This window comes from Selaginella moellendorffii, unplaced genomic scaffold (genome assembly GCF_000143415.4).
Source record: "Selaginella moellendorffii unplaced genomic scaffold, v1.0 SELMOscaffold_276, whole genome shotgun sequence".
Classification (NCBI taxonomy): domain Eukaryota; kingdom Viridiplantae; phylum Streptophyta; class Lycopodiopsida; order Selaginellales; family Selaginellaceae; genus Selaginella; species Selaginella moellendorffii.
The window spans coordinates 1-14,995 of record NW_003314534.1 but is presented as its reverse complement, the minus strand read 5'-3'; the positions used below and the strand labels follow the sequence as shown (position 1 = coordinate 14,995).

At 50.1% G+C, this 14,995-nt stretch overlaps 2 protein-coding genes and 1 pseudogene across 2 annotated transcripts; 1 reads left to right on the top strand and 2 right to left on the bottom strand.

The window, feature by feature from the left end:
- Positions 1–4,710: 4,710 nt before the first annotated feature.
- On the bottom strand, positions 4,711–5,462 carry LOC112343886 (putative germin-like protein 2-1). The gene has a single exon (XM_024667973.1). It carries the CDS (start codon positions 5,444–5,446, stop codon positions 4,781–4,783), a length of 666 nt encoding a protein of 221 aa, XP_024523741.1. The 5' UTR covers positions 5,447–5,462; the 3' UTR covers positions 4,711–4,780.
- Positions 5,463–6,932: 1,470 nt separating this feature from the next.
- Positions 6,933–10,598, top strand: LOC112343887 (annotated as a pseudogene).
- A 2,542-nt stretch (positions 10,599–13,140) lies between these two features.
- On the bottom strand, positions 13,141–13,890 carry LOC112343885 (putative germin-like protein 2-1). Its single transcript, XM_024667972.1, has one exon. The coding sequence runs from the start codon at positions 13,874–13,876 to the stop codon at positions 13,211–13,213; it is 666 nt and encodes a 221-aa protein (XP_024523740.1). The 5' UTR covers positions 13,877–13,890; the 3' UTR covers positions 13,141–13,210.
- Positions 13,891–14,995: the final 1,105 nt, after the last annotated feature.

Here is a 14,995-nt window from a genome sequence, read left to right as displayed (position 1 = left end):
GTCTTCTCGGGGGTACATGGAGCTGCTAGGCCTTTGGCGCGATGGGATCTTCGCGACTGCGTGGCTCTCCAGGAGCTCTTCAACAGTCTCACTCCCCCGTCCAGCAGCAAACTCCCGGAATGTCATTCTCGGTTCTACATCTCTCAGCCATCCAAATGGGTGTGCGGGCTTAGAAGTGCTCGAACAACGTTTCGGAGGAGCTCGTGTGGGCCCTATCATGTCTCTCAGCTTGGGCAGACTCTTTGAGTTTGCTTGGATCTCTCAGAGAACCAGTTGAAGGGGATGGTTCTGAAGGACTAAGTGGTGGAAACCCTGTTACGGTCGAATAGCAACAAAGAGCTCACAGAGAACAGCTTGAAGGACAGCTCCAGGCGAGCTCATGTGGAGGATCCTTGGATACCACTTTCGTCCAGTACCGTGAGACTCCACCAGAAAGATGGTGAGGAAGGTGGCGACAAGCCAATTGGCTGGAGCTGTGACTTCCTTCTTTGTCTCGAGTATTTGGTCGCGTGTCCCGTCCACATGGTGAGCCACGGAATTGTTTCTTAGTTGCTCAAATCTTAATTCTTTCTGATCTCCAGGTTGGTAATCACCATTACCAAATAAGAGGAATTTTTTGCATTGAGGCTTTGCAGTTCGGTAGGCGACGAAGAAAAACTTTCCAGGATCGGAGGATGAAAAGTTACAGCCCAAGCTTGCTGTTCTTCGTGCTCCTCTTCTCCGCTGCGGCACTGATACTCGTATGGATTCTCGACATAAATTCCGACTCCGCAATGATGTCCCGGAGCCGAACTCTGGGATCAAACTTCCGCATCAGCAACAACACCACAAGCTACAAGGGCAGCGACACTTGCAGGAGTAGGAACGAGTACGACTTCTACAGCCGCCGAAGATCAGCGAGCTTCGAGCCATCCGAGTCGGTCCAACGGAAAATCATAGAGTACGAGGCTTTGCACGGGAGGTGCGCTCCGGGCCCGAGCAGTGCGCGAACTGTAGTACATGCGGCTACCTCGTCTACGTTCCCGCCAACCAGGGGATCGGCAACAAGATGGTGGCTATAGTAGCAGCGTTTCTCTACGCGCTGCTCACCGACAGGACGATGCTGATCGCGAGGTTGGAGAACCTGGACACGCTCTTCTGCGAGCCGTTTCCATCCAGCTCCTGGCTGCTGCCGTCGAGCTGGAAGCACCTCGAGTTGGCGCCGTGGGACGCCTCCAAGTGGATTGGGAGCCTGGCGGGTTCGCCCAACTGCAGCCGCGGCGTCGACGTGAGCTTCCCCGAGGTGGTGGTGGCCTATCTCGATTACAACTACAGGGACCAGGACAAGGCCTTCTTCTGCCAAGATCAACAGCAAGCTCTCAACTCCAGCGCGCGGTGGATCGTCCTCTCCTCCGGCCAGTACTTCACTCCGGCGCTCTACAACGTCCCGACTTTCAGGAGCAAACTCGAGGAATTGTTCCCACAGCAGGAGGCCATCTTCCATCTCCTGGTGAGGTACCTGTTGCTTCCCAGTGACTTCGTGTGGGACAAGGCGGCCAGGTACTACGACGCATACCTCGAAACCACATCTGGTTCTCGCCACCCAACCTCGCCGAGGATACGTTCGACTGCCTGGTGCAACAAGGCGCGCTCGCAAACACCACCCAGGAGCGAGCTCCCAGATCGTCGGTGCGAGCTCCCAGATCGTCGGTGCGAGCTCCCAGATCGTCGGTGAGGAAGAACAGCAAGAAGGTGGCGGTGCTGGTGGTGTCGCTCAACTCGCAGTACTCGGAGACGCTCAAGAGCAAGGTGCTGGGATACGATCTAGCGGACGGTTCCTCGGTGTCCATCCACCAGCCGAGCGTGGAGGGGGTGCAAAACACAGGGAACTTGGATCACGACGCACAGGCGGTGATGGAGATCCACTTGCTGTCGATGAGCGATGTCCTGGTGACGAGCCCGCCATCCACGTTTGGCTACTCGGCGGCGGGGCTGGCGGGGGTGAGGCCCGTGCAGTTCGTGTGCGACCAGAACAAGAGCGTGGTTTGCTCGGTGAGGGAGACGATGGAGCCGTGCTACCACGTTTATCCGGCTCAGTTCGCGCTGGACAACATTGAAAAGTGCGAATGCGGCGTGGGTTTCAGACTAGTCTACAGGACGTTCTTAGAAAGGATGTTGTCTTAGAAAGTTCTTAAAGCTTTTAAGATTTTATTTTCTTTCTCGTGATAGATTTCTAAGTTGCTCCTTGGGTGCATCACGCAAATCTAGCGTCATTTGTAGACTTGCGTGGTCAGGTCATGCTCTTGGCCCACGCAAAGTTGCGCCAAGGCTGCCTTGAAATCCAGGTAATTTGGTACCAAGAGCTTATAGACTTCAAATGGCGAGCTGTCTTTTGTGCAGGACTTTGAAAAACTGCTCGTATAGTGTTCTGGCTTGGAAACTAACGAGTCTTTTTGACAAATGGCACGCACAAAGGACTTGACTGTTTACCAAGCCCGGTGGAGAACTTTTTGTGTGAATATAAAACACTGGAGGCCCATTGGATCCAATCGTATCGGAGCAAGCACAGCTCTTGGTTCTTATACAACGATATCATCACTACGTTTAGTGCTTTGTGGCTGGAATGGATCGTGGAAGGATACTTCTTGCCATCGCATTGGTGATCATGATCAGCAGCAACATCGATTGTTCCAGGCCGGGCTCGTTTTCGGCGATGAGCCAGCAGGCCGAGCTTTTCAATTCCGAATTGCGCCTTCCTGTTGTTAACAAGATCCACACTCTTTTCGAAAGGACCTTCCGGAGAATGCTCCCCCAGGGTCAGCCCACGCCATCCTCCGGCCCTTCCGGGTGCTGCCGCCACCAACCATAGCATTTTCCTAAAACGATTTTGTCATTTCAATACCACCATTATTTGGCTAATTGAAGGGGCGGACAGCCACGTGGCTGACACGTCACTCTGGGGACACCATCTGGGGGCAAATTCTCCTCCAAATCCTCCGCCTCCACTCCTTTCCCCATTCTTCCCCACCTCCGCTCCCTTCAATTTACCCAGCTTGCGTCCATGAGGCGCTTGTCTCACCAAGGTGAAGGGGAATGATAAAGGCAACTTTTCATTTTTCCTTGACTTGAGAGCTGCGTGGAATTCCCAGGAGTTCCACTCCAACAAGTAAAGTCTCCACAAGACTTTCAGGGATGTCTTGTACAGCTGCGAGCAATCAGCCGTGGTGGTGGCTTGCCCTTGTTCTGGCGAGAAGATCTGCAAAGAGGAGCGGCTGCAGTGAGTCTTGAAGATTCGCAGGTCGTTCGGATTGGGCATTGGGCAGCACTGGCAAAGGCAGATTTTGTCCCACTTGACGTGATGGAGTCTCATTGGAATGCACGTCTGGTGAGATGATCAGCGCCTTGGAGACAGGATTGTAGACCTTGTAAGCCTTGTGTTCAATGCCATAGCCTAGGAAAGTGCCTCGTTCGCTTGTTGGAGTGTGTTTTTTTTCTAGTTATAGAGGGGATATGGACGCCATGAAGGTGCGCTAATCCATTCGAATTCCACTTTGTGCAAGAACCCTTGACAATCCTGGACCTCAACATTGGCAAGCACTTAAACGCGTCTTTTGGTCCTTCCGAGATACGTTTTCTTACGGTCTTAAGGCCACGAGTCAAGCTTACTGGGCTGGCTTTGGCTAAATTGTTTAGCCTTCACAATGCAGTTAGCAGCAAGAAGAAGAGCGTCGTTGCCTGCTCCAGCTGTGAGGCGGAGGCTAGTTCCGCATGCAAAGAGGCCATCTGGCTTTGCCGCCTCCTCAACGACACCCGGCCCAACACCAATCTACTCTACATCGCCTCGAGCAAACATCACAAGATTAATTCCCGGACGAAACACGCACCACGCTGGGAGACACGTCCAGTTCTTTCCATGTTCTTGTGATTCCAATCTCGATAATACAATCTTAATTGAACATCACAACAGCCTGGAAATCGAGTCCACTGCTTCATCCCACCAAACAATCTGATCTCGTGCACAGCATGAAACGAACATTCTCTGTGCCTCTCCTGATAGAGCCATACAGAACCTTCTCATGTCCAGCCACTTGATTATTATATGCAGCACACTCAAATACCAGGTAAATCTCGAAATCCTCTCAAAGTAGGCTAAAGGAGATACTTTCTCATCTTGCCAAAAGCCCCTTCTAACACATGCTTGAGGGTTAGAGAGGGCTCGGGTGAGTTGGCAAGGTGTAGTTTTGGTCTTTCCCTTGAAAGATCATGGACCTCACTTCACTACAGTGTCACCTTTAGCCCATTACAATGCTGCATAAAGGGATCACTGCGTTTGCTCATTGTGGCGAGGGCGCAATGGGAAAGGTGACACTCCGGCCTGCGCCTACATCAGCTCCGTGAATCGCAACAAGGATTTCTTTCTTCTCGTGACAGGGGATTTTATGATCGCGCCAGGCAGGGTCTGCATGATCGATATCTTCGGCCGTGGCAGGAAACTGGAGAATGCCGAGGAATTGCTGCGTGCCATGCCGTTTGTGCCGGATGCTCTGGTTTGTAGGGTTTTGGTGGCATCTTGCCGATCGCATTACGATATATTTCGGGCATTGGATCGACGTATGTCCTGGCAAATCGCTCCAGGAGCGTGTTTAAAATGGAAATTGGCGGGAAAGCGATGTGTTTGTTTTTTATTCTATCTAGCTGTGCTTATGAAAGTTTCCACTATCGAAAGGTAAGAGCTTTGGAAAAATAATTTATTTATATATGTAACTTAGTCAAGTCAGCCTCGCAACCTTTGGAGAAACTTTCAAGTCATGCCGATGAGCTCTCTCAACTTCTGGATGAGACCACGGTCGTCAATCTGGAACGCTTTCGCGATCACGTCGTCGTTGATTGGAGGATTGGAATCAAACACCGCCTTGGCCACCTGAGTCGCCCCGGGGTTTTGGCTGTTGAAGCCAGCCATCGCAACCGCAGGCTCCTTTCCAACGTTAAGCTGAAAGTGGACGAGTCCCCGAGGGAAGACGAACAGATCTCCAGGATAGAGCATTTGGGCGAAGAGCTTGTTGTCCGGCAAGGTGGTGACGAATCCGACTAAGAGGTTCCCGTGCACGAGGAAGAGCAGCTCGGATCCTCGGGGATGGACGTGGGGGGGATTGGTGCCGCCGGGAGCATAGTCGACGCGGGCAAAAGCTACACCAAAGGTGTTGAGACCGGGGAAATTGTTGACACTCGCCAGCGTGACGTTGGAGCCGAGCTTGTTGTCGGTGTTCCCGGGAGTCGCCAGCAGGCTCGACTTGAAGTCCTCGGCTTTCACATCGGCGGCCGCCTTGCAGACCACGCCGTTCACTTTGATCTTGGAGCCATTGTCCGCAACGCAAAAGTCCTGCAGCATATCTTCATCCGCGGCATGCACAAACAAGATGGAGCTGATTGCTAGGAGGAAGGATAGAACAAAACGAAGATGAGCCATCTTGCGAGCTTGGAAAAGACTGATGGAGCTATATGAGGGAGGGGCAGGCATTTTATAGCCGGAGGAGGGAAGGCGAGGTCCTTTGGATGACTTCGTCGTGAATCGTGCACGATTTTAGGTACACGGTCTTTTCTTCCCTTCTATTTCATTTTTTACTCTTGCTGTCCGCGTAACACAATCTGATTTGTTTGCTGCCAAGTCGTCTCAGAAGTTTTCTTTTACCGGGCTTGTCTAGAGCTGTCAAATTCATCTTTTATGTGTGTAGATGATGACGACCTTGGTTTTGATGGTCAGAATGAAACTCGAGTTTTACACGGTTTTAAAAACTTGACACTAAATTGCTTTGTTCTTCTACCAGAGACTTTTTATGTGTGGAGTTTTAACGGAATTATTATGGATTGTGTAGGTCCATTGCTGATACAAATAAACTATGGGTATATCGACCAAAGGTACGTCTATGTAGGTTATCAATTTTGCAGACAACTGTGTAAAAGGATAGTTGCTCACATAGTCATGAGACATACATAGTTATAGTCATTGTGATTATTGCTTGCATCATTGTCATGGGCAAAATAGAATGTTTATTGCTGCCACTTTATTAATTAGTTTAATGCAATAAACTTATGATATTAAAAAGTTTTATAATTTGTCCCACCATTGCAATCTAGGAAAGCATTCAGTTGGGGTGGTGGGAGTGAACTGAGAAAATACTCCTGTGCTGCTGTGTGAGCATGTCAATCAGTCAGCTGACCTCAGTATCAGTGGTCGTGGGCAGTGCATTCTAAAGCTCTTGGACTTGTTGGGCAAAGTCGGGCACCCATGCTGGCATGACTTAGTCGTGACCACAGTGAGTTCTGGTTGTTGATAGGAGTGTTGTAAGCAGCATATGCATCCTAGTCAGACATGAGGCGGTCAAGAACTCTTGGAATTCCCCGCCATCTAAACAGTACACCACATTATTAAAGAATAGTTTGGCTGACCAAAATGTAATCGTTTGTACTACTCCTGTTCCATCTATGGTGCCCAATTGTGTAGTGCTGTTAACAATGTAGAGTTGGGAGGCGCCATTAGTCATGTGGATGTCCTCCGCTGCTGCCTGGTTCCAGGAGCCCTTCCGCTGTTGTTAGTTGAGCCTGCGAAGTCCGTTGCAATGTTAAAAACGTTTAATTGCCCAGCCAGTCTCACTGGTTTGATCGGTCAGTGTATAGTTTTATCTTAAGAGTAACATTCCACGAACTAGAGAGTAGAATTTAGCTGCTCAACCAAAGTCCCACCCATATCCATAACCCATGCCTTGTCCACCAGTGGAATCAACTCTCTGCGAGGAAAGAAAATAAGATCCAAGCACTAATCACGCAAGTTTACCGCAGATCATGGCTCACAACGAGCAACGTCCTCTCCTTCTTTAAGTACGCGAGGTAAGAATGTAGCTTGGAATTTTTGGTGACGTGTTGCTGATCTCTCTATCTCTTGAAGCGCCCGAAGAGACAACGCATGTTACTTTCGATGAATCGGCTGTTTCCCTCCCACAACCGGCCAAGACACACAACTCGGCTTGCAAAAATGGCGAAGAGGTTTGCAATTTTTCTTTCCTTCTCTATATACTGAAGTCTTAAGCTTGCAAGGGTGCCAGAATGCTGAAACGGATTCTACCAGCCAGTGAGCTTGTTTACGTTTCGCGTGGCTATTGGTGAAATTCATGGTGTTCTTGCTTTTAAGGTTGCTTCGACTCGACTATGCTGCGGCGATGCGTCCCCATCCTGAGAAGGTGCAAAGCTTACTTGCTAATTTTTGTAGATCTTCTAAGCTTTGCTGTTTACAGGCTCAAAGAGGGGGTGAAGATGCCTTCGTCACAGAAGGCTCCTGGATGGGTGTTGCTGATGGTTCTGGGGGCTGGGCCGGAGAAGGTAAGACAAATCTTTCTTTGAGTCTGTTTCTTCAAAAGAGTTTTTACTGGTTTTCAGGCATTGATTCGGGGATGTATTCTCGGGAGCTTATGGGACACTGTAAGGCATTGGTTGTAAACAGCAAAGGGAAACCGGACCCCAAGGACGTGCTTGTCAAAGCCGCCGGCAGTACAAAGGCCCAGGGATCAGCAACGGTCCTTGTGGCTGCATTGTTTGAGCAAGTAAGCTAGTCGGATTTGATGTTTGAGGCTGAGTCGGGTCATATATTTCAGACATGTACGCAGCAAACTTGGGAGACTTGGGTTCATCATAGTTCGCAATTGGCAAGTAGTTGCAAGCTCGGAGCCCATGCAGCATAGTTTTAACTTTCCGTTTCAAGTTGGAACATTTGGTGACCATCCGACGGTTGCAGAGGTACTCTTGCTTTTCCCTTAACTTCGCTAATTTTCCGTTTACAGGAATTCAAGATCCCTGTCTGCAAGGGGGACATCATTGTTTTGGGAACTGATGGCCTTTTTGACAATCTCTTCAACAACGACATAATCGAAGTTCTTAAAAAATCTGACCAAGTCAACTTCAAGGTGAACTCTCGCTGTTAAGATTGCTAATATTCTCTTCACTTTACAGGCATGTAGCTGGGACGTAGGCCGAGCGTTTGGACAGCCCGTTTGCTAGGGGGGCTGCAAAGGCGAGAATGAATTGGAGCGGTGGAAAGCTGTTGTGGCGTTTGTGACGTGATATTTGAGTCGCGAAGGGTAAACTTTTCAAGCAGTTTTTGCGGAGGCCAGTGTAAATTGCTCAGGCCGCGGTATTTCCGGTTCTTACGCTAATTGAGGTATGACACCTTTTTGATTTTATTCAAACGGCTCATCTTCGTGTCTTTGGTGTCTAGCCTTCATTAGAAACTGGTTTAAATCGCACGTAGCTGCTGCTGAATCTTCCTTTAAGAAATCAAGGTTTTGTTCCATCAGAAGCTTCACAGCGTGGAAGTTCTAGCCTCACTGGAGATTGAACTCCGGACAGGACAGGTATCTCTTCTGTTTAGAGGGAACTGCTCAGGGTGTTAGACATGTCAGGGAATCAGTTCAGCTGGACGATCACGAGCCGGCAACATGATCTCTGGCTCGTCCTTCTCGGGGGTACATCGAGCTGCTAGGCCTTTGGCACGATGGGATCTTTCGCAACTGCGTGGCTCTCCAGGAGCTCTTCAACAGTCTCACTCCCCCGTCCAGCAGCAATCTCCGGAATGTCATTCTCGGCTCTACATCTCTCAGCCATCCAAATGGGTGTGCGGGCTTGGAAGTGCTCGAACAACGTTTGGGAGGAGCTCGTGTGGGCCCTATCATGTCTCTCAGCTTGGGCAGACTCTTTGAGTTTGCTCGGATCTCTCGGAGAACCGGTTGAAGGGGATGGTTCTGAAGGACTAAGTGGTGGAAACCCTGTTACGGTCGAATAGCAACAAAGAGCTCACGGAGAACAGTTTGAAGGACAGCTCCAGGCAAGCTCATGTGGAGGATCCTTGGATACCACTCTCATCCCAGTACCGTGAGACTCCACCAGAAAGATGGTGAGGAAGGTGGCGACAAGCCAATTGGCTGGAGCCGTGACTTCCTTCTTTGTCTCGAGTATTTGGTCACGTGTCCCGTCCACATGGTGAGCCACGGAATTGTTTCTTAGTTGCTCAAATCTTAATTCTTTCTGATCTCCAGGTTGGTAATCACCATCACCAACTAAGAGGAATTTTTTGCATTGAGGCTTTGGAGTTCGGTAGGCGGCGAAGAAAAACTTTCCAGGATCGGAGGATGAAAACTTACAGCCCGAGCTTGCTGTTCTTCGTGCTCCTCTTCTCCGCTGCGGCACTGCTACTCGTATGGATTCTCGACGTAAATTCCGACTCCGCAATGATGTCCCGGAGCCGAACTCTGGGATCAAACTTCCGCATCAGCAACAACACCACAAGCTACAACGGCAGCGACTCTTGCAGGAGTAGGAACGAGTACGACTTCTACAGCCGCCGAAGATCGGCGAGCTTCGAGCCATCCGAGTCGCTCCAACGGAAAATCCTAGAGTACGAGGCTTTGCACGGGAGGTGCGCTCCGGGGCCCGAGCAGTGCGCGAACTATAGTACATGCAGCTACCTCGTCTACGTTCCCGCCAACCAGGGGATCGGCAACAAGATGGTGGCTACAGTAGCAGCGTTTCTCTACGCGCTGCTCACCGACAGGACGATGCTGATCGCGAGGTTGGAGAACCTGGACACGCTCTTCTGCGAGCCGTTTCCACCCAGCTCCTGGCTGCTGCCGTCGAGCTGGAAGCACCTCGAGTTGGCGCCGTGGGACGCCTCCAAGTGGATTGGAAGCCTGGCGGGATCGCCCAACTGCAGCCGCGGCGTCGACGTGAGCTTCCCCGAGGTGGTGGTGGCCTATCTCGATTACAACTACAGGGACCAGGACAAGGCCTTCTTCTGCCAAGATCAACAGCAAGCTCTCAACTCCAGCGCGCGGTGGATCGTCCTCTCCTCCGGCCAGTACATCACTCCGGCGCTCTACAATGTCCCGGCTTTCAGGGAGCAAGCTCGAGGAATGGTTCCCACAGCAGGAGGCCATCTTCCATCTCCTGGTGAGGTACCTGTTGCTTCCCAGTGACTTCGTGTGGGACAAGGCGGCCAGGTACTACGACGCGTACGTGGCCCAGGCAGGCCGAGCTTCTAGTCGGGGTCCAGCTGCGAAACCACATCTGGTTCTCGCCACCCAACCTCGCCGAGGATACATTCGACTGCCTGGTGGAAGGCGCGCTCACAAACACCACCCAAGGAGCGAGCTCCCAGATCGTCGGTGAGGAAGAACAGCAAGAAGGTGGCGGTGCTGGTGGTGTCACTCAACTCGCAGTACTCGGAGACGCTCAAGAGCAAGGTGCTGGGATACGATCTAGCGGACGGTTCCTCGGTGTCCATCCACCAGCCGAGCGTGGAGGGCGTGCAAAACACGGGGAACTTGGATCACGACGCACAGGCGGTGATGGAGATCTACTTGCTGTCGATGAGCGATGTCCTGGTGACGAGCCCGCCATCCACGTTTGGCTACTCGGCGGCGGGGCTGGCGGGCGTGAGGCCCGTACAGTTCGTGTGCGACCAGAGCGTGGTTTGCTCAGTGAGGGAGACGATGGAGCCGTGCTACCACGTTTATCCGGCTCAGTTCGCGCTGGACAACATTGAAAAGTGCGAATGCGGTGGGGTTTCAGACTAGTCTAAAGGACATTCTTAGAAAGGGTGTTGTCTTAGAAAGTTCTAAGATTTTATTTTCTTTTTCGTGATAGATTTCTAAGTTGCTCCTTGGCTGCATGATGCAAATCTAGCGTCTTTTGTAGATTTGCGTGGTCAGGTCATGCTCTTGGCCCACGCAAAGTTGCGCCAAGGCTGCCTTGAAATCCGACATACACGGAACAGGTAATTTGCTACCAAGAGCTTATAGACTTCAAATGGCGAGCTGTCTTTTGTGCAGGACTTTGAAAAACTGCCCATATAGTGTTCTGGCTTGGAAGCTAACGATTCTTATTTTGACAGATGGCACGCGCAAAGGACTTGACTGTTTACCAAGCCCGGTGCTGTTTGTGTGAATATAAAACAGTGGAGGCCCATTGGATCCAATTGTATCGGAGCAAGCACGGCTCTTGGTTCTTATACAACGATATCATCACTATGTTTAGTGCTTTTGTGGCTGGAATGAATCGTGGAAAGATACTTCTTGCCATCGCATTGGTGATCATGATCAGCGGCAACATCGAATGTTGCAGGCCGGGCTCGTTTTCGGTGATGAGCCAGCAGGGCGAGCTTTTCAATTCCGAATTGCACTTTCCTGTTGTTAAAAAGATCCACACTCTTCTCGAAAGAACCTCCCGGAGAATGCTCACCCAGGGTCAGCCCACGCCAGCTCCCGGCCCTTCCGGGTGCTGCCACGATAATTGAAGTGGCGGACAGCCACGTGGCTGACACGTCATGCAAGGCTCTTTCCATCTGGCGGCGAATTCTCCTCCAAATCCTCCACCTCCACTCCTTTCCCCATTCTTCCCCACCTCCGCTCCCTCCCATTACAGTCACACATCAATTTACCCAGCTTGCGTCCAGGAGGCGCTTGTCTCACCAAGGTGAAGGGGAATGATAAAGGCAACTTTCCATTTTTCCTTGACTTGAGAGCTGCGTGGAATTCCCAGAAGTTCCACTCCAGCAAGTAATGTCTCCACAAGACTTTCAGGGATGTCTTGTACAGCTGCGAGCAATCAGCCGTGGTGGTGGCTTGCCCTTGTTCTGGCGAGAAGATCTGCAAAGAGGAGCGGCTGCAGTGAGTCTTGAAGATTCGCAGGTCGTTCGGATTGGGTATTGGGCAGCACTGGCAAAGGCAGATTTTCTCCCACTTGACGTGATGGAGTCTCATTGGAATGCACGTTTGGTGAGATGATCAGCGCCTTGGAGACAGGATTGTAGACCTTGTAAGCCTTGTGTTCAATGCCATAGCCTAGGAAAATGCTTCGTTCGCTTGTTGGAGTGTGTTTTTTTTCTAGTTATAGAGGGGATATGGACGCCATGGAAGGTGCGCTAATCCATTCGAATTCCACTTTGTGCAAGAACCCTTGACAATCCTGGACCTCAACATTGGCAAGCACTTAAACGAGTCTTTTGGTACTTCCGAGATACGTTTTCTTACGGTCTTAAGGCCACAAGTCAAGCTTACTGGGCTGGCTTTGGCTAAATTGTTTAGCCTTCACAATGCAGTTGGCAGCAAGAAGCAGAGCGTCCTTGCCTGCTCCGGCTGTGAGGCGGAGGCTAGTTCCGCATGCAAAGAGGCCATCTGGCTTTGCCGCCTCCTCAACGACACCCGGCCCAACACCAATCTACTGCAACAATCAAGGCTGCATCGCCTTGAGCAAACATCACAAGATTAATTCCCGGACGACACACGCACCACGCTGAGAGACACGTCCAGTTCTTTCCATGTTCTTGTGATTTCAATCTCGATAATGCAATCTTAATTGAACATCACAACAGCCTGGAAATCGAGTCCGCTGCTTCATCCCACCAAACAATCTGATCTCGTGCACAGCATGAAACAAACATTCTCTGTGCCTCTCCTGATAGAGCCATACAGAACCTTCTCATGTCCAGCCACTTGATTATTATATGCAGCACACTCAAATACGTCCAGGTAAATCCCGAAATCCTCTCAAAGTAGGCTAAAGGAGATACTTTGTCATCTTGCCAAAAGTCCCTTCTAACACATGCTTGAGGGTTAGAGAGGGCTTGGGTGAGTTGGCAAGGTGTAGTTTTGGTCTTTCCCTTGAAAGATCATGGACCTCACTTAACTACAGTATCACCTTTAGCCCATTACAATGCTGCATAAAGGGATCACTGCGTTTGCTCATTGTGGCGAGGGCGAGAAAGTCCTCGATGGGAGCGTGGAAGGTGACACTCCGGCCTGCGCCTACATCAGCTCCGTGAATCGCAACAAGGATTTCTTTCTTCTCGTGACAGGGGATTTTAGGATCGCACCAGGCACAGGCAACTGGAGAATGCCAAGGAATTGCTGCGTGCCATGCCGTTTGTGCCGGATGCTCTGGTTTGTAGGGTTTTGGTGGCATCTTGCCGATCGCATTACGATATATTTCGGGCATTGGATCGACGTATGTCCTGGCAAATCGCTCCAGGAGCGTGTTTAAAATGGAAATTGGCGGGAAAGCGATGTGTTTGTTTTTTATTCTATCTAGCTGTGCTTACGAAAGTTTCCGAAAGGTAAGAGCTTTGGAAAAATAATTTATTTATATATGTAACTTAGTCAAGTCAGCCTCGCAACCTTTGGAGAAACTTTCAAGTCATGCCGATGAGCTCTCTCAACTTCTGGATGAGACCACGGTCGTCAATCTGGAACGCTTTCGCGATCACGTCGTCGTTGATTGGAGGATTGGAATCAAACACCGCCTTGGCCACCTGAGTCGCCCCGGGGTTTTGGCTGTTGAAGCCAGCCATCGCAACCGCAGGCTCCTTTCCAACGTTAAGCTGAAAGTGGACGAGTCCCCGAGGGAAGACGAACAGATCTCCAGGATAGAGCATTTGGGCGAAGAGCTTGTTGTCCGGCAAGGTGGTGACGAATCCGACTAAGAGGTTCCCGTGCACGAGGAAGAGCAGCTCGGATCCTCGGGGATGGACGTGGGGGGGATTGGTGCCGCCAGGAGCATAGTCGACGCGGGCAAAAGCTACACCAAAGGTGTTGAGACCGGGGAAATTGTTGACACTCGCCAGCGTGACGTTGGAGCCGAGCTTGTTGTCGGTGTTCCCGGGAGTTGCCAGCAGGCTCGACTTGAAGTCCTCGGCTTTCACATCGGCGGCCGCCTTGCAGACCACGCCGTTCACTTTGATCTTGGAGCCATTGTCTGCAACGCAAAAGTCCTGCAGCATATCTTCATCCGCGGCATGCACAAACAAGATGGAGCTGATTGCTAGGAGGAAGGATAGAACAAAACGAAGATGAGCCATCTTGCGAGCTTGGAAAAGACTGATGGAGCTATATGAGGGAGGGGCAGGCATTTTATAGCCGGAGGAGGGGAGGCGAGGTCCTTTGGATGACTTCGTCGTGAATCGTGCACGATTTTAGGTACACGGTCTTCTCTTCCCTTCTATTTCATTTTTTTACTCTTGCTGTCCGCGTAACACAATCTGATTTGTTTGCTGCCAAGTCGTCTCGGAAGTTTTCTTTTACCGGGCTTGTCTAGAGCCGTCAAAATCATCTTTTCTGTGTGTAGATGATGACGACCTTGGTTTTGATGGTAAGAACTGGTCTCAGTGAAACTCGAGTTTTACACGGTCTTGGTAAAAACTTGACACTAAATTGCTTGGCACCAGAGTTTTAACGGAATTATTATGGATTGTGTAGGTCCATTGCTGATACAAATAAACCATGGGTATACTGACCAAAGGTACGTCTATGTAGGTTATCAATTTTGCAGACAACTGTGTTGTTAGAAGGATGGTTGCTCACATAGTCATGAGACATACATAGTCTTAGTCATTGTGATTATTGCTTGCATCATTGTCATGGGCAAAATAGAATGTTTATTGCTGCCACTTTATTAATTAGTTTAATGCAATAAACTTATGATATTAAAAAGTTTTATAATTTGTCCCACCAGTGCAATCTAGGAAAGCATCCAGTTGGGGTGGTGGGAGTGAACTGAGAGATACTCCTATGCTGCTGTGTGAGCATGTCAATCAGTCAGCTGACCTCAGTATCAGTGGTCGTGGGCAGTGCATTCTAAAGCTCTTGGACTTGTTGGGCAAAGTCGGGCACCCATGCTGGCATGACTTGGTCGTGATTCTGGTTGTTGATAGGAGTGTTGTAAGTAGCATATGCATCCTAGTCAGACATGAGGCGGTCAAGAACTCTTGGAATTCCCTGCCATTGCAAAGAAACAAAGAAAAAATATCAATGGCTAACTTTCATTCACCATTTTGTCAAGGAAAAATCTAAACAATACACCACATTATTAAAGAATAGTTTGGCTGACCAAGATGTAATCGTTTGTACTACTCCTGTTCCATCTATGGTGCCCAATTGTGTAGTGCTGTTAATAATGTAGAGTTGAGAGGCATTATTAG